The 27992-nt window shown below is 52.4% G+C and overlaps 1 protein-coding gene and 1 long non-coding RNA gene across 3 annotated transcripts in view; one reads left to right on the forward strand and one right to left on the reverse strand.

Moving 5' to 3' along the window:
• Window positions 1-472: 472 nt before the first annotated feature.
• LOC103563827 (uncharacterized) lies at window positions 473-10824 on the reverse strand. Its single transcript, XR_011529455.1, has 4 exons — window positions 10688-10824; window positions 4138-4282; window positions 2973-3110; window positions 473-2344 (listed from the first exon to the last, which is right to left on the reverse strand). It is a non-coding gene; the product is annotated as an uncharacterized lncRNA (long non-coding RNA).
• A 294-nt stretch (window positions 10825-11118) lies between these two features.
• The window catches only part of ADCY5 (adenylate cyclase 5), a 150462-nt gene continuing 133588 nt past the window's right edge, over window positions 11119-27992 (forward strand). For both annotated transcript variants that reach the window (XM_070583751.1, XM_070583750.1), the window contains exon 1: window positions 11119-12390. In XM_070583751.1, the coding sequence (XP_070439852.1) occupies window positions 11263-12390 (1128 nt within the window). In that variant the 5' untranslated portion in view covers window positions 11119-11262. The remainder of the gene's footprint in view (window positions 12391-27992) is intronic.

Below are 27992 nucleotides of genomic sequence, written 5' to 3' on the forward strand. Positions count from 1 at the left end.
CATTATTGAGTTTAGAGTTCTTTATAGATGCTGCATACAAATCCTTTATCAGATATGTAATCTGCAAATAATTCTCCTAGTCTGTGGCATGTCTTTTCATTCATTTACCAATGTCTTTTGAAGAGTTCTTAATTTCAACAAAGTCCAATTTATCAAAATTTTTTTCAATAATTTGAAAAATAATGAATTATACTTATGGTGTTATATTAAAGAAATCTTTGTAACCCAAGGTCACAAAGATTTTCTTCTGTGTGCTCTTTTTATAGTTTTAGATTTTAGCATTTAGATCTATGATAAATTTTGAGTTAACTTTTTGTGTGTATGGTGTGAGGGAGGGATAAGCAAACTTTTTCTAAAAGGATCAGATAGTAAAGATTTTAGGCCTTGTCAGCCACACGATCACAGTCATTAACTATTCAACTCCGTCATGTAGAGCAAAAGAAGGCTGAGAAAATAAATAAATGAGTGTGGCTGTGTTTCAATAAAACTTTATTTACAAAAACCAGAGAGTGCCCACATTTGGCCCACTGGCCGGAGTTTGCAGGCCCTTCCTTTAAATCCCCAAACCATACTGAGACTCCCTAGGCAACTGAAGCAGCCCCACCTAGCCCTGTCTGTTGAGTCTGGTCCTGCCTTGCTTAAAGAGGCTGAGTGACCTCACCTCAGGTAGGTACCTTGCAAGAGGATGCCAATTTTTCTCACACCTCACCCCTACTCTTCCTCATTGCTTTCCAACCTATAAGTAGGGGCATATTTCTGTACGCCCCAGAGGACCAAGTACAACATCTGACTCAGGAAGAGCTGTCTACACGCCAGAATCTCAGGTGGACGAAGCAAAATGTTAGGTCATTCATTTTCATCTCCTCTGCCTGCTTTGGGCTGACAAAAAAAAGTCAAGAAGTTTAGGTCAAATTCTGCCCCTAATGCTGTGTGATATTGATCAAGTCACTCCACATCTCTCTTCCCCTGCATCACCATCTGTGGGGAGAAAAAAAGATTTCTCCTAACACTCTCAGTGTTATTGAGTGGCTAAGAATAAGACAATACATTTCTTACCCACCTGGTATCCTCTCTGCCAGACAATTCTAAAGCTGCCTTCTCCTTGAAGAATTTTAAAGACGGCTTTCTTTTTTTTAAAAAGCACTATACAAATGCAAGGTATTGTGACTATTTTCTCTTTTTAAGTAATTCTAGAAAGCCCAGGCCCAGGATTTCACAATCTGTCACTGTCCCTTGCTGCCCCTGCCTGTTGCCAGGGAGAGAGATTATCCTGGCTTGGGGAAGGTCAGCCAGCCCCAGCACGATCTCTAACAAGGTTTGGCTTGCCATCCCCAATCACAGATTGAAAACCAGTGACACAGAGACTGAGCAAGACCACTCCAAGGCCAAACAGAGTGGCACTGAGAGGAGAAACAACACTCAGCACCACTCAAGCTCCTCACAGGCCATTTTAATCACCACCCACGCCTGCAGGAGGGCGCAGCTCTCCCGTCTGCATGGCAGACAGGCTGCAGTCTGTCAGAACAGTGAAAGAGGGAATGTCTTTGAGAACAGAGACCTCATCTGCATGGCCCTGGGGGCCCTGCTTTGAACATAGCAGAGACGAAAGAACAGATATCCCAGGCTAGTAGAGGAGCTGGTCCCCACGCAGCACAGACATAAAAATATTTATCACAGTCATCTGTAAATGTATGCAAGAGCCTGAGACCCAGAGATGTGCCTCATTCCATGCTGACCTCTTAAAGGAACATCTGGATTTAGTAAGAACAAATTTATTAATTCGCTATTATTGAGAATGACTCCCGGGCCGGCCCCGCGGCTGAGTGGTTAAGTTCACGCGCTCCACTTCGACAGCCCAGGGTTTCACCGGTTCGGATCCTGGGCGTGGGCATGGCACCGCTCATCAAGCCATGCTAAGGTGGCGTCCCACATGCCACAACTAGAAGGAGCTGCGACTAGAATATACAGCGATGTACTGGGGGACTTCGGGGAGAAGAAGAAGAAAAAAAAGAGTGGCAACAGATGTTAGCGCAGGTGCCAATCTTTAAACAAACAAACAAACAAAAACTCTTGTTTTACATAAGCGTGAATAATTTGAAAAGGACTTTCACATCATTGGCCTGATCCTCATAACAAGTCATCAAGGGCCGCTGTAGGACAGCATTGTTATCCTTGCTGGGGACTGCAGTTCAGAGAGGTGAAGGGACTTGTTGGACATCCCACAGCTAGAAAGTGGGAGAGCTGGTGTAGAACCTCTGGGTATTCTGACTCCAAGCTTAGTACTCTTCTCCTTGATCCTTCTCAATGTTGAGTGAAAAGACTGTCTTCTCATCAGGTGGGGCAACTTAGTAAGGATGCACAAGGAGGAAAGGAAAGAGATGAGCGAAGTGATGGGCAATATCAGTTGAATCAGCCCTGACTACCAAGAGGGAGACAGCTGTTAGGGCCAGATGGTTCCAGAGCCCCCCACTCCCCTCTTCTTACCTCACAACATGGCCCCTGGCATACAAAACAAACACATTAGGGAGTAGGCACTGTGTTTTCTTTTCAAAAGCATTCATCATGGAGAGGTTTGAATAGTAATCTCCCCAAGAACATCTAAAATAAGGTTAAAACTATAAAAATGATATTAAATACCATTTTGGGAGACATCGGCATATTGTATAAGGTCCATATACATAATCAGTTACACGTGCAGATAGCCACTGGGGTGATTTGAGACAGGGGATGGGAAAAAATGACCTCTAAAGAGTATAGGGGTGCTGGTCTCTGACTCTTTCTCTCCTATGCTCAATAAAGAGGTTGTGGACTGACTGTGTGCATATGTGTGTGTGTGTACACTCACTCGTGGAAGGGGGTGTATACATGGTGGGGGAAAGCCTGGCTTTAACTACCAAAACCAAAGTTCAATGATGCTGCCTTCCAGGAAGGTTACCTTTGACTTTTCTAATGAAAAATTAATAGGCACTTACTTGCTGTTGCCTTTAATTACATTTGCCAGAGCAGAGTGTCTGCCAACCAGCATTGCTCTGGCTGTCTTCTGGGCTGGATGTGCTTTCAACAAAGCCCACCGGTTTGGGAGGAGAAAGGGAGCCATTTTGGCTGAGCAGCTGAAGAGACAGAAACATCATGGGACAGAGATTGTTATCACATTTTCTGCTAATGGGTCCCCACCCATTAGCATACACCTGACAGAGAAGCCGAACCAAGCACACCTTGGTAGTCAATGGACTAGGATTCTAAACCTGTGGGCTGAGGACACCAAAAGACCAAGAACTTGTAAAAGGGCCACTAAGCCCTGTCTGTAGGCATAATAAACATGCTCCCCTACAAATACAGAACCATGTTTCTAACATGTGTAGATGCTATTGGGTTTAATCAAGTATTAACTCATTTAAATCAATTACTAAATTTATAATAACTTTTACCATTATGTATTTTCTTAACTAAAGGTACATATACACGTCGTTGGGGTCCTTGAATTTTTTTTACCTTAAAATTGGGCCTTTATGCAGGAAAAGACCAGGAACTTAAAACTAGGATATTCCTTCTCTAATTGTGAAGTATGGTTATTATGGGAATGGTCTTTTTGGACCCCACTTTTCTTCCCATTTTTAACAGATTTCTTGAGATATAATTTACATTCCATAAAGTTTGTCCATTAAAGTGTGTAATTCAATGGCTTTTAGTGTATTTACAAAGCTGTGGACCCATCACCACAGTCTCGGAACAGTTTTCACCACCCCATTGTCTCATTAGCAGTTAGTCGTTCCCCCACCCCCAACCCCTCCACCCTGCCCCCAGCTCTAGGCAACCACTGATCTATTGTGTTTCTATAGATTTGCCTCTTTGGGATATTTCATTTAGATAGGATCATACAACATGTGGTCTTTGGTGACTACAGGAATGTTTTAAATCCTCAGAACTCCATCCAGTCTTTGAATATCCAACTCCTATGCATACTTAAGGACCCTTTTCATCCCTCCCAGGAGCCTTTCTTGCTTCCTCCAGTCTGTAGGAATATTTTTCTCCTATTAATGAACAGTCTCTTGTTTGGAGTGTTTAAGAAACACTCGGCATAGCTGTGTGGCCCAAATCTGCTGACGCTGTGCCGCTCTCCAGATGCAATTTCTTCACCTCTGACTTCTTGGGGGTGGCATCTTGCTGGCATACCTCTTGGGCTCCCCTCACTCAACTGTGTCCAGCACGGTTTTCTGCTTGAGATGGATAATCAGTTTATGTGTGTTGAAAGAATAAATGACTCATGGGGATGTTCTCAGACCTTTAGGAAAAAAAAGGATTCAGGAGAAAGTGTAAGAAAAAAAAGCAAAATCAAGAACAGTACAAAGATAAAGCATGGAGTGTGGGCATTAGAGTCCAAAGGTTTGGCAGCTACAGCTCAGGCGTGATCTTGTGTTGCGACTAGAGGGCACTAAAAGGCCCTGGGCCATAAAGGGTCTCCCACCTACCTCCAGGAGCAAGTGAAAGAACAGATTAGTCACTCCCTTAGCTGAAGGCATTAACCGCCTCCATTAAAATGCAAATGTCAACACCTGGGAGAGTGGCAGATCGAGCTATTATCAGCCATTGCCACCTCAGCTCCAACCTGAGCTCTTTGACTATTTTCTGCTCCCTGAGGCCCAGAGGTTTGGAGGTGAGTGTAGGGTCTGGAAAAATCTAGGGCCTGGTTCTCTATGGCCCATTGCAAACTTCTTCTCATCCTCGATTTCCCTGCCAAGGAAGCCAAAGGTCAAGAGTAAGAGGGCTGATATCTGTGGTTCCTCCTCAGAGCTCCTGGTGGGGACGGGCTAGAGTGGAGGCTGGCTCCCAGGGACCTCAGCCGTTTGTGCCATTGCTAAGACACTGGCCCCCAAGCCTCCATGGATGACCTGCCCTCAAGACACCCAATGCTCCATCCTGCTAGCTACTCTTTGACTTGGGGATGATAACGAGTTAGTGTTAGTTCTTCCTGGGAAAGGTAAATCATCCATGGGGCTTGCTCTCAAAATGCAAACAACCAGGGAGGTTGACACACTTTGGGGAGTAATTTCTACCTAATTTTGGGAACGGGAGGATCTTTGACTCATTTCGCCCTCGAGAGAGCCTACGGTTCTTAGAGTTCCTTAACTCCTTGGAAGAAGTCATTACAGGGCAGGGCTCTCCTGGGCAAAGCTGTCCAATGGGCACAGTTAATTTTTGACCCCCGATTCCTAACTGGATTTCATTTCTGCCCTCTTCCTTCCTGCTCCCCTGCACCCATGCCCTCTTCTGGTTCCATTTGCTTCAGGACATGCTTAGTGGTCCCGAGTGCTCTCTCTCCTTCCTAACTCATCCCTACACCTAAACTGCATGCATCCATTCCCTTAGCACCCCCCACCCTTAGCTGGGCATTAGTGCATCAATGGGGGCAGCCTGCTGATTAAACTCATTCACACCGACTTGCTAACCACTGACTTCCTGGCATAAACCCTTCAGTCCCCCAGGGGTATCTGCATTCATTTTTTTCAACCATTTTATTGAGATATAATTTACACACCATAAAGTTCATCCAGTTGTGTCAAACAGTGCATGCAGTTCAATGGTTTTTGGTGTATTTATTGAGTTGTGCAATCATCACCATAATCTAATTTTAGAATATTTTCAAGACCCCAAAAAGAAATCTTGTACCCACTAGCCATCATTCCCCATTTGTCCCCCTCCCCAGGCCTGGGCAACCACTAATCTACTTTCTGTCACTAGGTCTCTATATTCATTTTTAGGGAATTATTGTCATCCCAAAGCATGACTATCTAATAGTGGAAGTTTAAGCAGTGAGGGGGAAGGTATTTTTAGGTAGGGTACTATTATTGATACTCACTTCTATACATATTTCTGAATATTCTAAAACATTAATATTCTAATTTCCAAAATCCAAATATTCTTCTAAAAAGAAGTCTGAGGGAGTGAAGAATGAAGCTGAAGGGTAACTGAGACACCGGGCGGGGTGGGGGGAGATGGCTGGAGGGGGCAGTGGGGTGTCCACAGGCCTCCCAAAGGGCCTGCTGTGCCCTGAGGTGTGTAGTCACTTCAGCTCTGCAAACCAAACACTCATTTGAGAGAGGCCAGAGGCGGTCCTTGGGTCAGCCCCTATGTGACGGCAACAGCCAGCTGTGCATCCTCCAGTTGGTCTTCAAAACCTCTGCCTTTTGCTCCTGTGACTCCTACCTTTCCTTGGTTTTCTTCTGACCTTGAGGACTCTTCCTGTACATAGAGGTGGACTCCTGAGTTTCCTTGTCAGCCTCCGCAGGTGTCCTCCAGCCAATGGAACCATTCCCATCACTATGTCACTTTCAGGCTTCATCTACAACTGCTCCACAATAGCTTCCTGACTGGTCCCCTACGCTCTTGGATCTTGCTTTTCCAACCTAGATACATCATTGCCAGAGTTTGCTTCCTCAAACATAATGGACCAGGACACTCCTGTCCTCAAATTCGGGGGCTTTGCACTGTCTTTAAATTGTAGCCCACCCTCCCCCTCTCAGTGTTCAAGAGCCCAATCCACCTTTCCATCTTCATCCACTGCTACCAGTCGCACCCCCACCCCCTCCTGCCCCAGACTCCATTCAGCTCTCTAGTCCTCAGATGTAACCATTTCTTTATCCAACAAACAACTACTGGGCACCCTTTGTGCCAGGTACCAGGCTAAGCATTGGGCACAAGAATGAGTAAGATACCAGCTCTGTCCTCAAGGAGTTCAGCTCTCTGTGGAGATAGTTCTGAAAACAAGTGAAGATAATAGAATGTGACAAGTGCTATAACAGAGATAAAAGCCAGGTGTGCTGGGAGCTGAGGAGGAGGGCGTGCCTAACAGCCTGGGGGAGAGGTGGCAGACGGGAGGGGCATTAGAGAGGGCTTCACGGAGGTGCTGTAAATTTGATTTGTGCAGGGGGTGAGTCCGGGTCATCTCTGCAGAGGCGTCAAGAGCGGTTCAGGGCTCCCCGAAGACGTGGAGAAGTGGTGGACAGTGAAAGCTGGCAAGTAGGAAGAGTCTGTTTTGTGGGCAGTTTTTAGTAGAGGGTGTGACACGCATGATCAAATGGGAACAATGTGGAGGACAGATTGGAGGGCAAGGAGGGAGAGTTGGTAATAGTCCAGGCAAGGAGTGGGGAGGATCTGGGTAAAGGTAGTAGCCAGAGTCTGTGGAAGAAAGATGTGAAGAGACTAGGGTGAGGAGGACCCTGGGAAGTGCGGTAGGAGGGGAGGAGGGAGCGTGGGAGATGGCAATTCCACCAGCGGTGAGAAAACAGGGGGAGCAAGCTCTTGTTGGGACCTTAGTTTAAAAAAACAATTGAATCTGGGATGCTGGTGGGTACCAAGGAGCATCCATGGCGAGCTCTCCAGTGGACAGGGGGAGGCTTGGAACTGGGAAGGGAGGCAGGGGCTGAAGATACAGACTTCAGAAATACCTTAGGAAAAAAAATGTGTTTATCCTTTGACCCAGTGATTCTCCTTGTAGGAATTTCTCCTAAGGATGTAATTAAAGATGTGTGTGAAGATTTATTTACAAAAATGCTCATTGTTTATAACAGTAAAAGAGTGGAAACTTTTTACAAATAGCTACAACAGTGAAAAATGTCCAACAATAGGGGACTGGTTAAATAAATTATGCTGTATCCATGCAATGGAATTCTGTGCAGACAATAAAATGGATATTGTAGATGAATGCTTATTGACATGAAAAAACACCCACAACTTTTGCTAAGCATAAAAAAGCAGATTCTAAAACTATTTGTGGAGTAACAGTCCTGTTTTTTGTTGAAGGAAAAAAAAAGATGTTAATGGTTCTTTCTAGGTGGTATGATTATGAATGTTTTCTTATCTTTTTTTAGCTTTTCTACCTTTAACCATACATGGCTTTTGTTATAACAGTTATTTTAAAAATTTGAATAAAATTAAAAGGAACAACCTAGGAAGAGCTCAGGGAATGAGAAGAATCAAGGATGGAACTCAGTTACCTTGACCTCTGGTCATCTGGCCTCTGTTTATGCAGTTGCCTGTCCTGGGTGTCCCTCCCATGTCATATTTGTTGCATAGCCGCATGGTGGAGTACAGGAACACGTGAATTTAAGGTCCATTCCGCTATAAACTGTGAGCCTTGGGCAAACTTTCTGCTTCTCTAAGTCTTAGTTTTATCATCTTTATAGTGGGGAAAATAACATCTTCCTCAAATGGTTATACGACAGTAAAATATTTATAGACATACAGTAGTTGTTTAACAAATATTAGTCCATCCTCCCTTTCTTCTTACTCATCCTTCCTGCTAGCCCCAGACTTGACCTCCAGAGTCTTTTTGGGCCCCCACAGTGGGAATTAGTGCCTCTTCTCTCTGAACGCCTTAGACACTGTTAGGATGTCTGTTGAACCCTGAACTGTGGAGTTGGGGGCTGGCTCCTGCCCCTCCCGGGCTGTAGTCAGAGTCTGATTCTCTCTCCTTGTAGCACTTAGCACAGTCTTTGCATATAATGGGCGCTCTGTGGATGTCGGCTGACTACATTCATGGTGCTTTTTATGACTTAGCTAATCATGGATTACTCAAAGGTTGGATTACTCAAGGGTTAGTTTATTCAGATCGCTTGGAATTTTTCTCCTCCCAATTTGTAATTCTGGCAAGGTTTATCTTCCAATGTGCAAAGAGATGGCCAGCAGAGAGAGAGAAAGGAAAGCTCACTCAGACCTCTGGGCTCCTTGTCAGAAGCTCTGCAGAGAGCTGGAAGACGAAGACAGAGAAGTGAAGGTTGTTTCTCCCTCCCCTGGGTAAAGGCGTGGTTCCCCTGCCCTCTCAGTGAGTAGACTGTCAGAACTTCCAGCAGGACAGCTTAGGGGCAAGGGGAATTGGGTATCGACCTACAGTAAAGTCCTTCTTTCCACTCCTGCTTCTGTTGCTGTTGCCGTACAGGAGTATCCGGTCATTCTCTGCCCCACTCCAGCGGGGGCTCCGCCTTGCTCTGGTGCGCATCCACCCCGCTAACACCTTGCTAGGTAGGGGAGGCAGCCTGGCACTGACGAAAGATCTGTCCGTTGCAAGTTAGGAGACCTGTGTGACCCATGGCAAGTTGAGCAAGCTCTCGGAGTCTCAGTTTCCGCATCTATAACTGGGAATAATCACACAGGCCCTGTCCTCTGTCACATCCTAGGGTTACTGAGGGCAATCAAATGAGATTTTAAAAAAGTACGACCGGGCAAAGAGCTCTTCGTAAACGCCAGGTGTTCCTAGTGCTGTCTGTGGGGCTCTTTCTTGGTAACTACCCACCAAAGCGTTCCTGTCCGCCCCGCCCTGGCTGCATCGGCCTCACCCACTGCATCTCCATCTTTTCCGTCCCTGTCTTCATGCGCCTCAGCGATCCTCAGTCTCTCCATCTCCCCCGTCCATTTCCGGCCCTGCCTTTCGGGCCCCTCCGGCCCCTCCAGGGACTCTGGTCTCCGGCTCCCTGCGGCAGTCGCTGCCTGGGCGCCCCCCGCCCTGTGCGCCCTCCTTTGGCACGGCCGCCGGGCCAGAGAATCGCCCAATAAGAGCGCTGGACTCAAGTCTGACAGCTCAAAAAACGGCCAATCGAGCTCGGCCAGAGAAGGGGGGCGCAGCGCGGGGGCTGAAGTTGGGATGAATGGGGGGAGGGGGATTAAAGGGGGATACAAAAGAGGGGAGCTAGGACTAGGGGCGTTTGAACCCAAGCAGGGGGCGGGGGAGGGCCGCACGCCACCCAGGTCCAGCGAGGGGACGGCGGGCTGGACGCGGCTCCAGGCGCCAGGGAGGGAGGGGGCGCAGCGAGAATTTTGGGTGAGGAAGGGGAGCTGGGGCCCCCGCGGCCCCCGGGCGCCTCCCGGGGCCGGGCCTGAGGATGCCGGCTGGGCGCCGAGGCGGGGGCCGCGGCCCGGCCGGGGGCGGAGGCGGCCGCGCGGGGCGGTGAGCCGAGGCCGGAGCGGCGTGGGGGGCGGGGAGGCGGCGGGAGGAGGGGATGCGGAGGGCGCTCCGGCAGCGGCGGCTGCAAGCGGGCGAGAAGGGAGGAGCGGCGCGAGCGGCCGGAGCGGCGCAGGGCCCGAGGCGTGCATGGCGCGCCCTGAGCCCGGCTCCCGCGGGCCTCCCCGGAGCGCCCCCGGGGCGCAGCGGCTCTTGGGAGGGCCCCTCTTGGCCGGCTGCATCTGAGCCCCGGCCCTCGATCTCTGGATGCCGTGCTCCCCGGGAGAAGCCCGCCTGCGTTGGGGCAGAACGGCGGCGGCGCTGCGCCGGATTCCGCCCTCCGCCTAGTCCTTCTGCGCCCGGCCGCGCTGGGCCCGCTGCCGGCGGCGAGGAGCCTGGGGCTTGCAGAGCCGGCGCGACAGCCCTCCTGGGTCGGCGGGTCCGGGCCAGCCCCGCTCCGTTTTGGGGGAAGGGGGAGGTGAGAGGGGAAGGGCCGCGCAGCAGGAGCCGGTCCTCGCCCCCGCCCCCTGCGCGGACGCGCTGAAGGCTCGGCTCGGCTTTCGCGGGGGCCACGCTCCCACTCTCGCCGCGGGAGGTGGGGGATGCGGGCGACGGCCCCCCTGGGCTCCAGGACCCTCCCCCCAGGACTCCGGAGCTGTTGCTCCGCCCGCCGCCCCCTCCCCCGTCCTCTCCACCCCCCCCATCCCACCTCCCCACCCCTCGTAAGAAAATAATGCTGGCTGGCGCCCGCACCTCCCAGTCGCTCCCAGTCCGTCGCGAGGAAAGGGCACCCGCTTGGTCTCCACGCCGGGACACCCGCCGAGCCGCCCTAGCCGCCGCCGAGCCGCGTGTGCCGCTGGGCTCCGCTTAGGCAGAATCTACGAGCGCCGCGCCCGGGCATTGCCAGCCCCGGGGAGGCGCCGCCTGCAAGGACACCTCTCCGTCCCGCCTCGTCCGCAACTCCGGTCCTTGTCGAGCTCGACGCGAGCCAGGAGTCCGGACGTCCGTCTGCGCGCGGCACAGCAGCTCGAGCAGTCCCCGCTGCCCCAGCTCGGAGCCAACTCCATCTCGGACCTAGGACTCCAGACGCGGATTCTCAGCCACTACTCACCTCGGGGCTCTGCCTGCCTCCCCACTCGCCCTCCCGCTGCCCTTCTTCTCCGCTCAGGACGGGGGTGCCAAGATGCCCCGCTGCTGCGCAGGGCCCCGGGCCGCCCCCGACGTGTGACCCCAGCCTAGTCCCCCTGCTCGGCCGTCCGCCCTCCCCTTGGAGACCCCCGGCCCGGCCCCCGGGGGAGGAGGAAGAAGACGACGAGGCCGAGGAGGGGATGTCCAGCTCCAAAAGCGTGAGCCCCCCGGGCTACGCGGCGCAGACAGCGGCGGCGCCGGCGTCCCGGGGAGGCCCGGAACACCGCTCCGCGTGGGGGGAGGCCGATTCCCGCGCCAATGGCTACCCCCACGCCCCCGGGGGTTCGGCCCGCAGCTCCACCAAGAAACCCGGGGGGGCGGTGACCCCGCAACAGCAGCAGCGCCTGGCCAGCCGCTGGCGCAGCGACGACGATGACGATCCTCCGCTGAGTGGCGACGACCCCCTGGTCGGGGGCTTCGGCTTCAGCTTCCGCTCCAAGTCAGCCTGGCAGGAGCGCGGCGGCGACGACTGCGGTCGCGGCAGCCGCCGGCAGCGGCGGGGCGCGGCCGGCGGGGGCAGCACCCGGGCGCCCCCTGCGGGCGGCGGCGGCGGCTCGGCGGCCGCGGCGGCCGCAGCGGGCGGGAGGGAGGTGCGCCCCCGCTCGGTGGAGCTGGGCCTGGAGGAGCGGCGGGGCAAGGGCCGCGCGGCCGACGAGCTGGAGGCCGGCGCCGTCGAGGGCGATGAGGGCTCCGGGGATGGCGGCAGCTCGGCGGGCTCGGACGCGGGTCCCGGCCCGGTGCTGTCGCTGGGCGCCTGCTGCCTGGCGCTGCTGCAGATATTCCGCTCCAAGAAGTTCCCGTCGGACAAGCTGGAGCGGCTGTACCAGCGCTACTTTTTCCGTCTGAACCAGAGCAGCCTCACCATGCTCATGGCCGTGCTGGTGCTCGTGTGCCTCGTCATGTTGGCCTTCCACGCGGCGCGGCCCCCGCTCCAGCTGCCCTACCTGGCCGTGCTGGCGGCCGCCGTGGGCGTGATCCTGGTCATGGCGGTGCTCTGCAACCGCGCCGCCTTCCACCAGGACCACATGGGCCTGGCCTGCTACGCGCTCATCGCCGTGGTGCTGGCCGTCCAGGTGGTGGGCCTGCTGATGCCCCAGCCGCGCAGCGCCTCCGAGGGCATCTGGTGGACCGTGTTCTTCATCTACACCATCTACACGCTGCTGCCTGTGCGCATGCGGGCCGCGGTACTAAGCGGGGTGCTCCTGTCTGCCCTGCATCTGGCCATTGCCCTGCGCACCAACGCCCAGGACCAGTTCCTGCTCAAGCAGGTAGGGGCCCACCTGGCCGCAGGGACTGGATTGTGGGGCGGGCAGGCCTCGGCCTGACTCCAGAGAGAGGCATCCCACCCTCCCCTTTAAAGTGGCATAAAGAGTGAGAGACACATGGCTGTGTCAACTGTGTGGTATCTTCCAGCCTCTTAACCCCCTCTGGGCCCCAACATCTTCATTTACAAAAAAAGTGCCTTCGTATTATATGTAATGTTCTTGGACCCGTAGAAAACACATTAAGCCGTAGCCATTTTTGTGTGGATGAAAATGAGGAATGAGGATTGGAGGAGAAAATTCTATGGAGAGGTCCCCTTCACTTCCTCTGCTTCTGTCCCTATATATTAAAGGCCCTTGACAAAAGTGGCTGGACCCTGTAGCAGTCTCTCCCTCCTGGGAGCCACTGCTGGTTTGTTAACTGAGTCCTGGATAGAGGGTTGGGGAGGGGAGACCCTGGGCACCCCCTGCCCAGTCTTAAGGAAGAGAAATGATAACCCTGCTAGTTGTCTGAGGCTGGGGTTTGGGAGCTGGAGATATCCCTGAACTTGACAGAGGACTGACAAGTTTGTCGTTTACAAAAGTGCCCCAAGCCAATAAGCTCCCTCAGCAAAGAGGGGAAGGAGTCTCTGAGACATGTGTGGTGGCAGTCCCCCTCCTGGCCTGAGCAGAAAGCTGGTGTGGGACGTGGTGACCCCTTCACATGGCTGCTTCTGGTTCTTGCTTGTGGGTGGGGGTCAGGTTTGTCTTTGCTGGGACTGGTTGGGCCAGCCTAGAACGGTGGGCTCAGGAGGAAATTAAACTGCCTGGTTAACTGGGGACTCCACTGAAGGCTTCTGGGAGAGGGGTGTGCTTGCCATCCCGACCATGGGGTGAGACCAGCCCTCTGACTTGCACCCCTCTCCCTTTAGCAGTCCCCTTGTCTGTGGCTCCGTGGCCCTCATCCATTGACCCCTGTCGAGTCTGCATATTTGCAGGCAGCTTGACCATGAGAGAGTCCAGTGGGCCCTTGCTTTAGGCTTGTCTTGACGGTGGACCCTGCTGCACCCCTCTCCAGGCATCTGCCTACTCTAATAGAATGTCTTAACCATGTTCCGTTGTCATTGCCTTCCTCCTCCTCCCTTCTTCTAATGCCTTTCTTCAGACTTATCCTGTGACTACTGTGTCTTTCTTGAGGGGCTCTCCTGTGCCCCCTGACTTCCTGGGTATGGTACTCTCCCAGAGGGCATAGCACCTGTATCAGCTTCAGGGCGCTGGGTTCTAGCTGCCCCTCTAAGGTGCTGTATGACTGGGAAGAAGGGGACCTGCAGCCTCCTGGGCTCCTCTTCTAGAGAACGGGGGGATTACGTATGCCCCCTCCCTCTGTCTCAAGCCTCACCTCCTGCAAGGAGCCCTCTCCTTCTATTCCAGCCCTACTGGGCTCTCCCTCTTCTGTATGGTTAACAATGGAGTCAGAGACACTGAGAGGAGCGCGTACTTGTTCCCCAGTGATCACTGGCTTTGCTCCCCATCCAGTGGAAGCCCCTTGGATGCAGGAATCCTGAGTTATGTGTTGGTGTTTTTCCTCCTCCTCCCTCTCTCCCTTGTCTAGCACAGTGCAGGGTACTTAGTAGGGATTTAATAACTGCTTGCCAATTTGGTTGGGTTCCAAGGAGAGGAGTAGGTGGGGTTGTTGATGCTAAGCTAAAGTTTTTCTGATCTGGAATCAGAAAGAAAAAATCTTTAGCGATCAGCTTTGAACTTGAGAGAGAAACCTACTAAGAGGTGGTGGTTTTAAAAAAAGTTAACTACTATTATTATAAAGGCTCCAACTCTTTGGACCTGAGGACCCAAGCTGTCACATGAGTGTTGTATCTTTGGGGGTTGATCCTGGCTTGGGTGGGAGGCAGGTGGCTTGGGTGGGTGTCGCTTTTCTGCAGAGGGACGGGCATGTCATCTGCACGGTGCAGCAGATACTTCTAGGATCATTCAGGGCATTTTCGAAACCGGACTTGGGTCTCAGAGTCTAGTTACAGCCCTAGGCAATCCTGGATGTATGATTTCAGGCAATTGGAATTGGATCCCAGGAAGCTGGGGTGCTCCAACTCCATCTTGGCCATCGCAGCAACAGTGTCTGACTGACTCCCCTTCTAGTTCCTCAGGCAAATCCCGCTCCCTCCTCTCCCCACCTCTACCGCTCCCACCCCTTGCTTCTGTTACCCACTGTGGTCTTTAGACGCTCATTCTCTTGGCTGCAGGCTTTTGGATGGATTTACACTTAACTTCTCACATTCTGCTCGGTTCAGTACAGCAGAGCTTGTTAGGAATGGTCCATGCCAAGGGAATGCAAACATTCTTTCTATTTGGCTTCAGAGAAAACTGTATCTTTTTTTGTTTGTATTTGATTTGCCTTTCTGATTAAGTCTGATACAAAATTTGTATTTCTTGAGCGAACCCTGCTGGATGGTGGGGAAATCTTAGTGGCAGAGTCCAGCCTCTGCCTCAGGTTACCCCGGAGCAGCAGGTGTTTGAGGACAGCTTGGGTTATGCCTCGTTCTTTTCTTTGGTGAGGACACGCGTCCAGGGAAATGGGGTGGCAGGGCATGGTCCCTGAGGTTGGGGCTTTGGGAAGTCCCTGCCATGTGCCTCGAGCACATGTAAGCCCTCGTGAAGACATGCCAACACAGTTTCCTATCTCCTCCTATGAGGCTGGTCCCCTCCCTCTCACGGCCCAGGTCCTCGACTTCAGTATCTGACCTCGGTATTTTTATTCTTCCCTAGTTCCTCTTATATTTGGGGGCTCTGCTGTTTGCTCCAGTTGGGAGGAGAAACATTAGATATCTTAGCCGGTGCCTCCTGAGGGTTTTTACTCAAGAGAGAATGGAACCGAGAGGCAAGGAGGGGCAGCCCTTTTTGGGGGATGGTATTTCTGCTTTCCCTACGTGTCTTGTTCTTGCTGGTCCCCTGGGACCCGTCCCCCTCCCCCTGTGCTCTTTCTCGTTCACTTCCTTTCTCTTCCTCGCCCTCCAGTCCCCTGCTGCTCTCTGCCCACCTCTCCTCTCCGTTGCTTGCTTGTTCAGCTTCCTCACCTCTTACTCCCCATTTTCAGCCTCTCATCCTCTCCTTCTGTGCTCTTGTCTCACTGTTGTCTCCTTGGCGGGGTACAGTAGGCACGTCACTGGGTTGTTTTTTTCTCCTTCTTTGCCTGTTAGAAGTCCCTCTGCTACACCCATACCATAAATAACACTCGAGCATCTGCCAAACACATTCCTCACTTGTGTTAATAGGTTGCAATGATGCCGGAGCCTGTTGCCATGGCAACCTCATTTTTGTTTGACTGTATCTCACTCTGCTACATAAAGCCTCTGCACGCATTCACACACAAACAAGCACGCTCACGCAACTATTACATATGCTTGGCCATTAAAGATTATTTTGGAGGAAAGGTCTTTGGGCCCCATGGGGGTGAGTGGTCATTTGGCCAAGGAGATGAGCGTGTCTGCTGTCCAGTGTTACTCTAGGAGCTGATAACGGATGGAAGAGCTCTTTGAAAAGTATAGTCCTGTTCACATGTAGGGTATTATTATTCTGCAACCACATTAAATCTGCCTCACATGGTTCCTGAGAAAATTCTGACCCCGTGTGGGTCCCTGTGAGCTTGGGAGAGCTGCCGGAGGTTGCCCTTGCAGTGTAGGATGACCCACCTGCCACCCCAGCCTATCTTCAGCTCCTTCCGCTCTTCCCCTAACCCTGTTGGAGAAACACAGTGATTTCCTGCTTTTCTTCTTTTGTGCCTGTTTCAACCCGCAGCTGTCACCAGTTGTTCCAGAGATCAGAAAGGCACAGTAGCTGTGTGGGTGATGTTCTGTGACTGTGAGCACGTGTGAGTGTCTGTAGCAAGGAGGCTGGGGATGGATGGGGGGAGGCGGGCGATACAGACCAAGAACCGACTACTGTGGCTGCTGAGGGGTGGGTGCGTGTGTGTGCGTGTACACATGTGTCTTGTGGGCTGGTCCCAGTGTGTGTGTGTGTGTGTGTGTGTGTCTGTCTGTCTGTCTGTCTGTGTGGGCTGGCCCCAGTGAGCGAGGTGGTCCCAGGGATGCTTTCGTGTTGACTTTGAAAGGAGATTATTGCAGATCTGTCCTGTTTATTCTTGGCTGATGGCTGGCTTCCTGTGGCCGTTTGCCTTTCTGATTCTGGGCCTTGATGCCTTTCTGACCTTGACCTCTGGCTCCAGTATCCTGGATGCACACGCCCCCTTTTCCATAATGATGTTGGGGGCTAGACTTGAGTGGTCAGCTCCCCTGACCCTGTGGAGTCCACCCTTCTCTTCCAAAAACCCTTACTGCTGCCCACCCCCTCAGCTGCCCAGTGAGCCCCTCCTTCCTCTGGAACTTGACCCAGTGGCCTGTCTGGTGGGCCCCTGTGGCTGCCCCATGTGTGCTGCTGGCAGCCACTGCCTCCCTGCCCACCGAGGTGATGTGGAGGAGGACACACCTCCACCTCAATGGCCAGGAATCGTCTCCCGCCAGTCACTTTCTCCGCCACCAGCACTTCTGGACGGGAGAAGTCTGGCCTTCATGAGCTCCAGCAGCGACAGCCCCGGGTGGGGGCTTGGCTGGGTGTTTGGAGCTGAGGAGGGTCTGCTTGTCTTGCCTCAAGGCTAATTGTATTTGCCAATTATATTTGCTAATTGTTTTCAATTATGTTGCCTCCTTCTCCATGCCGTGGGGAAGGGAGGTGCTTGGAGGGGAGCAGAAGCGTCTGGGAGTGGGGGTCGAGCAGGGCTTCTGGCTAGCGGGTGGTCTTCCAGATCCCAGGGTTGCCTTGATTCCTGTGGGGAGGACTTCAGGAAGGGCAGGGACCCAGCCGAGGAGCAGAGCTGTCAGCGCCTGTGTTTGCGGAAATGCTCGCTGTTAATAATTCAGTCTAAGTTTTGGTCTGAAGCAAGAGCGTGAGGTCTGTGTGCTCTGGAACACAGAACAGTGTGCTCATGTTTGTCCATAAAAAGGACACAGACGGTGTGTTAAACCCCATCGCAGAAACCTGCCCGACCTCACAGAAGAGTTTTAAAAAACCATGTAAAAGGCCTGGACAGAAGCTTTCCTGTGCAGACTGGCCCTGGCTACGAGTCACTCTGTCAGGGGTACAGCTGGCGGCAGAGGCTGGGCCGTGGCCCGTGCTGGCCCGGGGCCTCCTCTTCTCCTGAGAGGCTCGGTCCCAGCCGGAGATGGGTGGGTGTTTGGGGGAGGGGGACCCGAGGTGGGAGCCTGCTGTGATTGTGCCAGCCTCTTGCTGGGTGACTTCCAGTCCACGGCTGCCCGCTCGGCACCTCAGTTAACTTTATTTATCTTGTGGTGGGTCCAGCTCATGGTCGTTTACTTCCCAGGACCGTAGCCTGTGTTGGGAATGGAAACAGTTTGCTCCGGGAACTCCGACATGATTGCGCCCATAAATCCTTTGGGTACAGTTACATAAGTTCTGTTTTGCTATCTCCTTCTTTCATCCGTGCTTATCAGCTGGGGGTAGCTAGCTAATCGAGGGTGGGAGCAGCATTCATTTTTCTCTCCCAAACACAAAACTTCGTGAAGATAATTGGGAAACCTTACTTTTTTTTTTTCTTTCCTTTTCTCAAGACAATGTCCAGATGCAGGAAAGCTCTCTCTTTACAACATTGTGAACAAAATCTGGGAGTTTCTAGTTCATGTACTGTGAGCTTAATGTAAGCCTGCATTTTGAGGCAGCTGTTAGAAATGACCACCAGGGTCTTGGTTCGGTTGGTGGGCATATCCAGCACACAGGAAGATGGAGACCCCATCTGAAATACTGTTTGCTTCTAGAATTCAGAGAAGGGTGACCAGCTTGGTAAGGGGCTGGAAAACTTGACTTCTGAGAACATTTTGCTGGGAGGAGAGCAGACTGTAGTGAGGTGCACAAACAAAGAGACAGGCAAGGCATTCTTGCTGGGATCCCTGTTGTCAGACAGGACGAGAGGGACTGAATTTATTTTCGGTTGCTCCCAGGGGCAGGGTTGGGGCAAATGGGTGGGCGCAGTAGACATAGGCAGACTTCACTCTGGGTAGGGGGTAACTTTCTAGGCTTTGGGGTTGCAGCCATCAACCCAGATGCCTGCTGGGGTCCCCAGCTGCGTCACTGGAGTGTTCAAGCAGAGACCAGACGGCCGTCTGCCAGTCTTGTTACTGAGGAAATGGAAGATTCTGCTTCCAAAGTTGGGGGCCCAGGAGTGGATCTGTTTTTTAAACAGCTTGGATCTAGTTTTCAAAGCTCCCAGGTGATCTTGGTGACCAACTCTTAGGTTTGGGATCATTGGCCAGGATAACCGCTCAGGTCATGCCTAACCCTAGGAGTCTGTGGTTTAGTGTCTTGCAGCAGTGTGACTGGCTCCTGAAGTCCATTAGGGTGTCCTCTCATCAGGCCCATCTCGGCCTGTGATTGAAAGAAGCAAAATCACTGCAGAGCTGCAGACCTGCTGGGAGACATCCAGGTGGGGCTGGCGAGTGTGCACTGCTGCAAGGTTGCAGACCTGGAAGGCGGCTGGGAATGGTGAAGCAGGATGGGAAGGATGCCTCAGACCTGGACTCATATTCTTCTCTCGTCGCTCCTCCCAACCATTCCCATCCTCTCCTTCCTGTTTGAGGCAAAGCAGCCTGTGGCTCGCCATTGGCAGTGGCGGTGGTGGGGATGGGGATGCAGCAGAAAGATGGACCTTGGTTTGAGTCCTGGGTTATTTCTTCATTTGTATGGTAAGTGGATATGAAAAACACTGAGGATACCGCAGGTCTGGGGTGGATGGCCCAGAGTGTGGAGAACGAGGAGATCAGGGGGTGGAAGAGCGAGGCAAGAGGCAGAGAATTAGGAGGTGGTTTGAAGGGGGAGGAGTAGGACTTAAGGGAGAGAAGAGGAGACTGGAGCTGTGAGCTTGGGGAGGGGAAGGGCCTGGAAGTGGGGGCAGGGATGCTCCCTGAGAACAATGGGACACAGTCACCAGAAAAGGGGATAGACAAACAAGCACGGGAGACAGTGGCTTTATTCTTTAGGCCAGCCTCGTGTTTCAGCACGAAGTCCCCCCACTTCTTGCTCTGGGAGGGTCATGAGCTGTTACTTCTGGGCTTGAGGCTTCCTGACCCCACACTTGGGTGGTCCCCTCTCCCTTCCTCTCAGGGGCTCCCTGGGCTTTATCACACAGCTCCCTGCAGTCCCTCTTGGCTTTCGGAAGGGGTCCCGAGGGACCACATGGTAGGTGCGCAGTGAGGGTTTGAATGAATGAATGAACGGGTAGAGGGGTGGGTGGACGGCTGCACGCAGACTCTCTGCTGTGCCGAAGTGCTAGACCAACACCTCCACAGAAGGAGGCGATGCAGCTCGGCTCGGAAGCCCTATTTTGGTGGATTGTAATCCTAAACTCGGAGCAGGGCTTCCAAAATCCCTCCTGCTGCAATTTAAAATGTGTGCCTTCTTGGAAACAGAGAGCTGTTGCCTGGCAGTGCGATACTATATCGCTTCACAGATATGAAAATCATTATTAAATCATTCTTTCAGCCTTCTCCCCATTCATGCAGACAACAACGATTTATTAGGTGCTTGCTAGGTACCAGGCACTGTGCTAGGCTGTGGGGGTTCAAAGATGACTCAGTCTGGGTCTTAGCACCCAGGACTGCCTTTAGCCCAGACTCTCCCACTAAGTGTCCTTTGGAGGGATGTTTCTAGATGTTCACATACACACATTCAGTCCTGTGTTAAATAAGTTTAGGAAATACTGGGTTAAATGGAGTTCTTTACTATAGGACTTTAAAGCTTCCAGTGTGTTAATATGCACTAAAATTTGCCAAGAGGGGGATGTTGCATGAAGCCTTTATCAAACATATTCGACTCCAAAACCAATTTTTCAAGGAGCCTAACAGGGGGCATTATTGTTTGCAGGACACACTGCTTTGGGATGCTGGGCGGAGCCTGGAAATTTCTCCGGGTCCAGCCCCCTGCCTGTAGGGTGGGCCTTGGCAAAGTAATCTAGATGGGGGCATCTGTCTGGGGGCTCTCCTCCCTCAAGAAGGAGATTGTCCAGCATGCATTGGCTGCCTGCCTGTTTTAAGGTCTCATTCCCCGTCTGGGTCGGAAATCCTTTATAAAATAAAATGATAGGGCTGGAAGGGACCAGGGAGATGCCGCTTTATCTAGTTTCAGTTTCTTTTTGGGGTTTTCTGCTGTCCTGAGACATCGGAGCAGGTTGGGCTTCTGTGTAATGACGTTTTGTGGGTCTGGGGTCCATTGAATGTCTTTCCAGAGCTTTTGCTCCAGGCACTGGGTGCACGGCTGCCCACGGGGACATAGTGATGGGCCATTTTGGATCATCCTTCATCCCCCAATTTTCTTTGTTTCCTTGCCACCCCCACCCTCCAAAAGGAGGAAGCCCATAAAGAATCTTGATTATAAACAATGAGTCTATACTGAGTCTGTACTGCAAGCCTGGCAGTGGGCTAATCCCCTACATACGTGACCTCGTTGAATCTTAATATCACCCCTAGGAGAAAGACATTTCTATCCCAATTTCAAGGCTGCAGAAACTGGGATAAGAGAAGGTAAGTAACTTCCCCAAGGTCACACAGCTAATGAACACAGCAGATGGTTCAGCGCCCGCCCATATTCCCTGGGTACAGACCTTTCTGCTCTTGCCAGCCAGACTTCCAGCTGTCAGCACCTGAGGCTTTCTCTGGCCCTGGGCCTCTCTGCCTGCTTGTGGGGCAGGTCAGGAGTGGTGGGGAGTGACCACCCCCAGAGCCCCTCTCAATTACTGACTGCTGGGCGCTGGTGGATGGATACCCCAGCTCCTTTGCCCCTGGGGTGGGGGGAGGATTACTCTGACACATGGTCTACACTGGCTCTCAGTCCTGCAGAAGGATTCCTTCCTTGTTTCACTTCTCCAGTCCCCTCTAGGGTTTCCTGTGGTCACTTCTCAGATAAACCACTTGTACTTAAATCCTTGTTTCAGGACCTTTTCCTAAGGGAATCCAGTTGAGAGGGGAGGAGTGGATTCTAACACACATTTGACTTGAACACTAGGGAGGGGAGAGGCCGCCGATGGGGCAAAAATGCATCAGATGTGCAACCTCTGACCAACTCAGAACCTAGTCCTGCCTGGGCCCCTCACTCCTCTCTGATAACCTGTCTGTCACTAGTAGAGTGGTTGCTGGACTAGAGGAATGATGTGAAATACGAAAAAAATTTTTTAAAATTTTTTTTGAATTTTTACTTCTGAACAATGTGTGGCTTTCTGTCCCCAGACAGTGGCTCAAATACCAGCCAAAAGACGCCAATACTTTTACATTTGGTTAGCATTTTATGGGTGACAAAGGACCTTACCCTGTGTGATCTCAGTGGCTGACCTGTGTTGCTGATACTGTGTTGGAGAGGAGGAAGCAGGAGTTCAGAGAGGTTGAGTGACCTCATTCAGATCACACAGCTGGTTAGCCAGCTTAGGAGCCACTCTACAAATCCAGATCTCTGACTCCAAAGCCAGTTGCAGTGCAGCCCTGTGTCCACCCTGTGGTGCCTAAAGAGGCTGTAGGAGGCACAGCTGCTCTCAAGCAGTGGTCTCGGTTTGGTTTTGGAATGCGTGGTTTTTTATTTGTGATGGCCTTCCTTCCTGCATGGGGTCTGGCTCAGATGGGCGCTAAATGGTCTGTCATTTCCTGAGCCTGCGAGTGTGCCGCGGGGGAAGGCAGCACTGAAGTGTTCAGTTGGCGCCCACCTGGGATCAGATGTTTACCTGTGAAGAGCCCCCGAGTGGCTTTATGGATACGTGGGTGGGGTCTGAGACCCCGAAGAGGGGTCAGAAACGATGCTATGATAGCTTAGCTCTGGGAGTGAGGCTGCTCGCATCCAGCCTTCTGGTGGCCTGCGTGGAACAGGGCAGGGAAGGGAGGAGGCTGCTGGGGACGCGTCAGGCTCACCTCTCGGCACATCCCGGAAGTTAGACCCAGGTCTTTCTGTAGAGTAGCATCTAGTAGGTGTGCAGTTTAGTGCTTACTCCTGTGTTTCTGGGATGTCTTTAAAGCCCAGCTCCCCACAACCATCAACACCCTAAGAAGTACCCCACCCATCCTGCTTCAAATCCCTGTCTGTCTCTGTTGCTCTTTTCAAGAAAACTAAAGGAAAATGGAACTCCTGCCCAGATGCCGTTTTTTGCTAAGTGGATTTTCAAGATTTTATTTTCATATTTTCTTTTGGGGATGAAAAGGCTATTTGTTCACTTAACATGCCCAAGTCCCCAGTCTTCCTCTGGCCCAGTCCCTTGTCCTGTAAGCATTTCACCACGCTGCATGGGAGGGGTCCGTCCGTCCTGCTGACTGGCTCCCACGTGGTACCCCCAGCTAGGAAGTGCCTTGGCCAGACGCCTCTGCTGAGGAGGCTGCCGAGGGAGAGGGGCCAGAGCTGAGTCCCGGGTGAGCAGGGTGGGCTTGTGCCCCTCCAGGGACCCTGCCTTTGCAACCTCCAACACTGTGAATCTAAATTAGAAACATCCTCTTCTTTTTCTCTGTAGCGCTTGTGCTGGTTTGTAATTTTATCTTGGTGGGTTTTCTGTCTGTCTGTCTGCCTGACAGTCAGCTCTCTGAGGACTGGGGCCTTTTCTGATTTAATACCCAGATATTTCTTGGATGTTAGTGACTGTCTGACCCCTACTTGCCCAGCGCTGTGGGAAGAAGCAGACAGTTCCCATTCTCAGGTTCCGCAGGGAGTTCTGACTCTCAGCAGAGATGGGCCCCTCATGGTGCTCCCTCGGACCAAGGAGAGCTTGCACTGCACTGGCAGGAGCCATGTGCCTGGGGTCCTGGTCTTACAAAACACTGCTTTTCATCTCTACCCTCCTCCCTTTCTTGGATTCCCTACTGCCCCTTCAGGCGACGTCAGGAGGGGCCGAGTTATGCCGATTTGCCGCCCCCTGCTCTGGTCCTCAGTCCCCTCTCTCCTTCTCATCTTTCTTCTGGTGTCTTTTCCCGCTCCCTGAGCCCTCCCCACTTCCCCCGTTTCCAGCTGTAAGATGTGGGGAAGACCTCAGAGACTCTCCAGGAGGCACGTTCAACCGTAAGGACAATAAACATGAACATGGATAACTGCACAAATTCCAAAAAGTGTTCTTCATCCTTTTCAGAGCACTCCCATGACATCGCAATTCGCGCAGGGGGTTGTAAACTTGCTTGCAGTTGATTGCCATGTATTACAGTGCACGTGTCAGCTCAGTTTTTCACCTCAAACGCCCAGGGCTGACACTTAAGCTTTCTGGCTGGGTTAACCTTGAGTAACCCAACGGAGCTTCAGGTGTGGGAAGGGAAGGTGTATCTAGGAGCTTTTACATAACCCCAGTATCCAAGTTCATCTGAGGTGGGCCTGGGCATCAGCATTTTGAAATGATGCTAATGTCCACCAGGGTTGAGAACTACTGCCCTGAGCCTCCCTTCAGCAGAGGGCTCAGGTGGATGACGCCGAGTCTGATTTACGGCTATATTGAGAGACGAGTTGTTTATATCGAAAGGGTTTATTGTGGTGATTCAGTAAAGAGTGATGGCCACAAAAAATGACTGCGGGCGTGTAATAGGGGAAGAAGACTTGGTTGGTGGTTGGCATATAAAATCTCGTCAGGCAAGGCTGTGGCTCGGTATATTTATGTTGCTCTTATCACCAGCAATTAGCCCCAAACGTGGCTCGATAAATGGCTTAGTGCAGTGTTAACATAACTGCAAGAATATTTTAGAAAATGATTGCGACACCACGTACTCGACTGAGCCATCTTAGCAGAGCCGCAAATCTCAGTCAGCATCCCTGACGGCCTGTTAGCTATAAACACGTGCCTATCGATCAGTATTAACTCTCCCCTCCTCTCTGTTTTACGTGATGTTTCACTTTTGAATGGGGAGAAATTGTACCAACACCTGTGGCCTTATGACCCTTGGCAGTGTTTATTGGTTTTTGCGAGTGTCTCTCCAACCGGAATGTAAACTAGAACAGTGTCTGTAATAGATGCTCAGTAAGTGTCTGTGGACGGATGAATGAATTTGCTCAAAGTTACACAGCACGTAGGTAAAGAGCAATGTTAGTCCAGCACTGTTACCACGATGATTTTTTCTTCGACTCTTAAGCTCGTGAAGAGCAAGGAATTATATAGTTGGTGACTCTCCCCATGCCTTTATTATTCTCAGCGTGTGTGGCGAAGACTCAGAGAGTAAAGAAAGGTGCCGTGCAGGGTGATGGAGAGATGGGGCTCGCACCCCGCAAGGATTTCCATCCTGTCCACAGGGACATTACTTCTTTTCGAGCATCTTTGGATCAGGGCAGGGAACATAAGGATCCTGCTGCAGCTTCGTGTTCTGGGAAGACTGAGAGAAGCACATGAAGCTGGCGTCTACCTGAGGATTGAGAAGATTGAAAGGCGCCAGCTCTGTGGGGCTGGGGCCTGGGAAGCATCCCTATCCAGAACAGGGAGACGTCTGCAGGTTAAATCCTCCACGAATGGCCACATGTGGATTCTGATGTGGCCTTTTTTGGAAAGGGGTTATCTGGGGAGAGTTAATTTTGGATTTCGCTTTACATTTATTTTTAAAGTGGAATATTTCTCCAGCGTTGGTGACAATGGCCTAGAAAAGTCAGTTAGTCACCATCTGACATCTTCCTACTGTGGGGTGTTGCTGGCCCTGCTTCCGTCCCACCTGATGTCTGTGGGGCTGACTTAAATCCTCTCCCTCTGAGGCCTCTGGGGTGGCTTCACTGGCAGACATGTCTACAGGGCACTCCTGCTGGGTCTGGAGTGGTATCCTCCTCTGCTTTGATCCTGGGGTGCAGGGAGCAGCTGCGAGCCTGTGGGGATGCTGGGGCAGCCGCTGGGCTGCTCTCTTGCTTCTCCTGGAGGAAGCGGTGGCATCTAGTTGATGCTTTTCCCTGTGCACCGGGTCCAAGTCTATAAGACTGGTTCCAGCCTGTGTCCCCCCCTCAGTCTGTTTGCTCTATATCTTCTCCTGGAAGTAAAAGGCAAATCACCCTAAGCCTGGATTTAAAGAACAGACCTGGTTTCTCTTAAGGGAATGAAAAGATGTCGACTGCCTCATCCCTATTCTCCTAGGGTCCTCTCTACGTTCTACCATAGAACCGGAAGAGGGTCTCGTGGGCAGACGCTGGGGCGTCTGTGCTGTGAGGGGCAGGAGAAAGGAGCGGGCACGGGGAGAGGATGGCAAAGGTGGTGCCGACCCACACATTTGGTTGAGAGGTGGGGAAAAGGACCGAGGCTTGAGGCTGGCCCTGGAGTGATGTGTGGGGCATTTACTGACTGCAGGCTGAGCTGCTAACTTGGAGGCTGCACTGGGTCTCACCTCCAGCTGTAATTAGCCTAATATGGACAACTGGGGCCTGCAGGGAGCCAGGCGGTGCCTGGGAGCTGGTGAGCTCCCGAGGACCAGTTTCAGATGGGTGCGCCGGCATTCTCTTCCCCACTGCAGAGGGCAGAGGCTCTGAGCCTTGGGTTTCCCAGGAGCCAAGAAGCCACTGGCTGGTCACACAGGTGGTATATGCCACCCTGACTTCTTCCACTTGCTCCTGCCCTGTTGTCCAGCTCTGCCCTTCTGGGGAATGGGTAATCAGGTGGTCCTGGAGGACGGTGCCTCTCTCTGCTGTTAATTAATTCATATGAACTCTTAACGTCTCTAGGCCCCAGGAGTGAAAAGCCTGGGGAAGTGACCCTGATGGGCAGGTGGGGGCGGGTGGGGCCAGTGCCTTCTTGGCCTTCTACTCTGAGCTGAGGAGAGCTTTGTGAGCTTGCCTCCCTCTAGGGCTGGGGAGGGGCTGAGTGCAGGCATTTACTGCGGGGGGGACTGCTCCTTTTCTCTGGGGACCCTTCTGGATTTGGAGGTGTCCTGACAGCCTGCTCGATGTGAGGTGGGCTGTCCTTTGGGAATGGCATCTCTGTTTCCTTCCTTTGCACCAGCCTCTGCCACTGTCCTCAGGAACCCCTAGAGCCCTGGGCGTGGGGAGGAAGAGGGGCTTCATCCTTCCCTTTGGGCAGTGTTCTGTCTGATAGAAATCTTCCGCCTTTCTGCGGTGTCCAGCCTAAAGATAGGACAATACTACCAATTCCTACTATTTATCAAGCACTTATCGTGTGCCTGGCACAGCACTGAGCGCTTAGTAACTTATGAGGCCCTCATAATCTCCCAGGAGGTAGGTATTGCTTTGTTTTTTTTAGGAGAACGTTATAGATAAGAAAATTGAGGCCCAGAGGAGGTAAGTGACTTGTGTAAGGTTGCACAGTTAGAGAGTGGTATAGCGGTCCTCCAGTGCACTTACTCTCAGCCAGTACTCCAGCAGCTCCCAAACTTATGGATGCAAAAATTCCCCAGGAAGCCCATTTAAAAATTCAATTCCTGGGTCGCTTGTCAAAAGAGTCTGATCCCGTAAGGCTAGGGTAGACCCTAGAATCTGCATCTTAAGTAGGCAGCCCAAAATTTGAGGTGGGTGCCCCAGGACACAATACCACCCTACACAGCCTTCCCAGGTGGAGAAAGGATTGAGGCCGACAGGGTCCCCCTTCCCGGAAATGGTGACGAGTGCCCGGCCCACCGCAGGGACGGGGGTTCTGTGTTAACTCCACCAGGGGTAGGCTGGGGAAGGCAGAATGAGATGGTTAGACCGAGGGTAGGAGGGGACCTCTGTTGAGCTGGTGCCTGCTGGTTCTTAGCGGGCAGAGCTGGAGGGAGCTGGAGGAGTCGAGGGAGAGAGGCGATGGGAAGACTGATCTAGAAGGCAGGAGCAAGGAAGTGGTCCGGTAGCAGAGCACAAGTCAACTGCCGGAGAGGGGAGGCGGACAAAGGGATTTTCAGGTGACTGCAGGGCCCCCGGCTGTGACACTGCAGTGTGATGGCAGGCACAGCAGTCCAGACAGGGAGACGTCCACCCCTGCCTCAGTTTCCTTGTCTGTACCACATAGGTCGGAAGATCTCTGAAGTTCCTTCCAGTGTGTATGTTAACGGGCACACTGGGGTCAAATAAGAAAGGACTTCACCCCAGCGGCCTGGATGTGGACAAAAGTGATAGAACCAGGGAGACTGAGAGTCACACAGCCAGACGGTGCATGGCTCTCAGACATTTCCTTCCTGCCTTAACCTCGGTCATGGGTCATCCATCCTCCTGGTCAGTGTCCCTCCATCTCCTTGAACTCAGCATGGCCCAGAACAAAATTCACCGTCATCCCTCGATTGGCCTTATTTTGGTCAGGGTCAGTTCTCTCTTTGCCTTGGTACTGAGGTTAGACGTTTGCTGCACTGAATTATTTAACAAATCTCTACCACGCGTGAGGCACTGGGAGACGGAGATGACAAAGCTGCAGACCCTGCCCTCAGGCTCAAACCTGTGAACAGTGTCTCCTGGGCGCCTGGCTCAGTTCTAAGCACTGCAGTTAAATGAACTCATTTAATCCCCACAACAGCCCTGTGCGGTTAGCCCTGTGTTGTCGCCCCGTTTTGCAGATGAGGACATTGAGGCATGGCCGTTAGGTAGCTTTTCTGAGCTCACAGGGTGAACCAGGCAGCCTGGCTCCAAGTCTGGGTTCTCACCTCCCGAGTCCAGCGGGC

This window comes from Equus przewalskii, chromosome 18 (assembly GCF_037783145.1).
Source record: "Equus przewalskii isolate Varuska chromosome 18, EquPr2, whole genome shotgun sequence".
Classification (NCBI taxonomy): domain Eukaryota; kingdom Metazoa; phylum Chordata; class Mammalia; order Perissodactyla; family Equidae; genus Equus; species Equus przewalskii.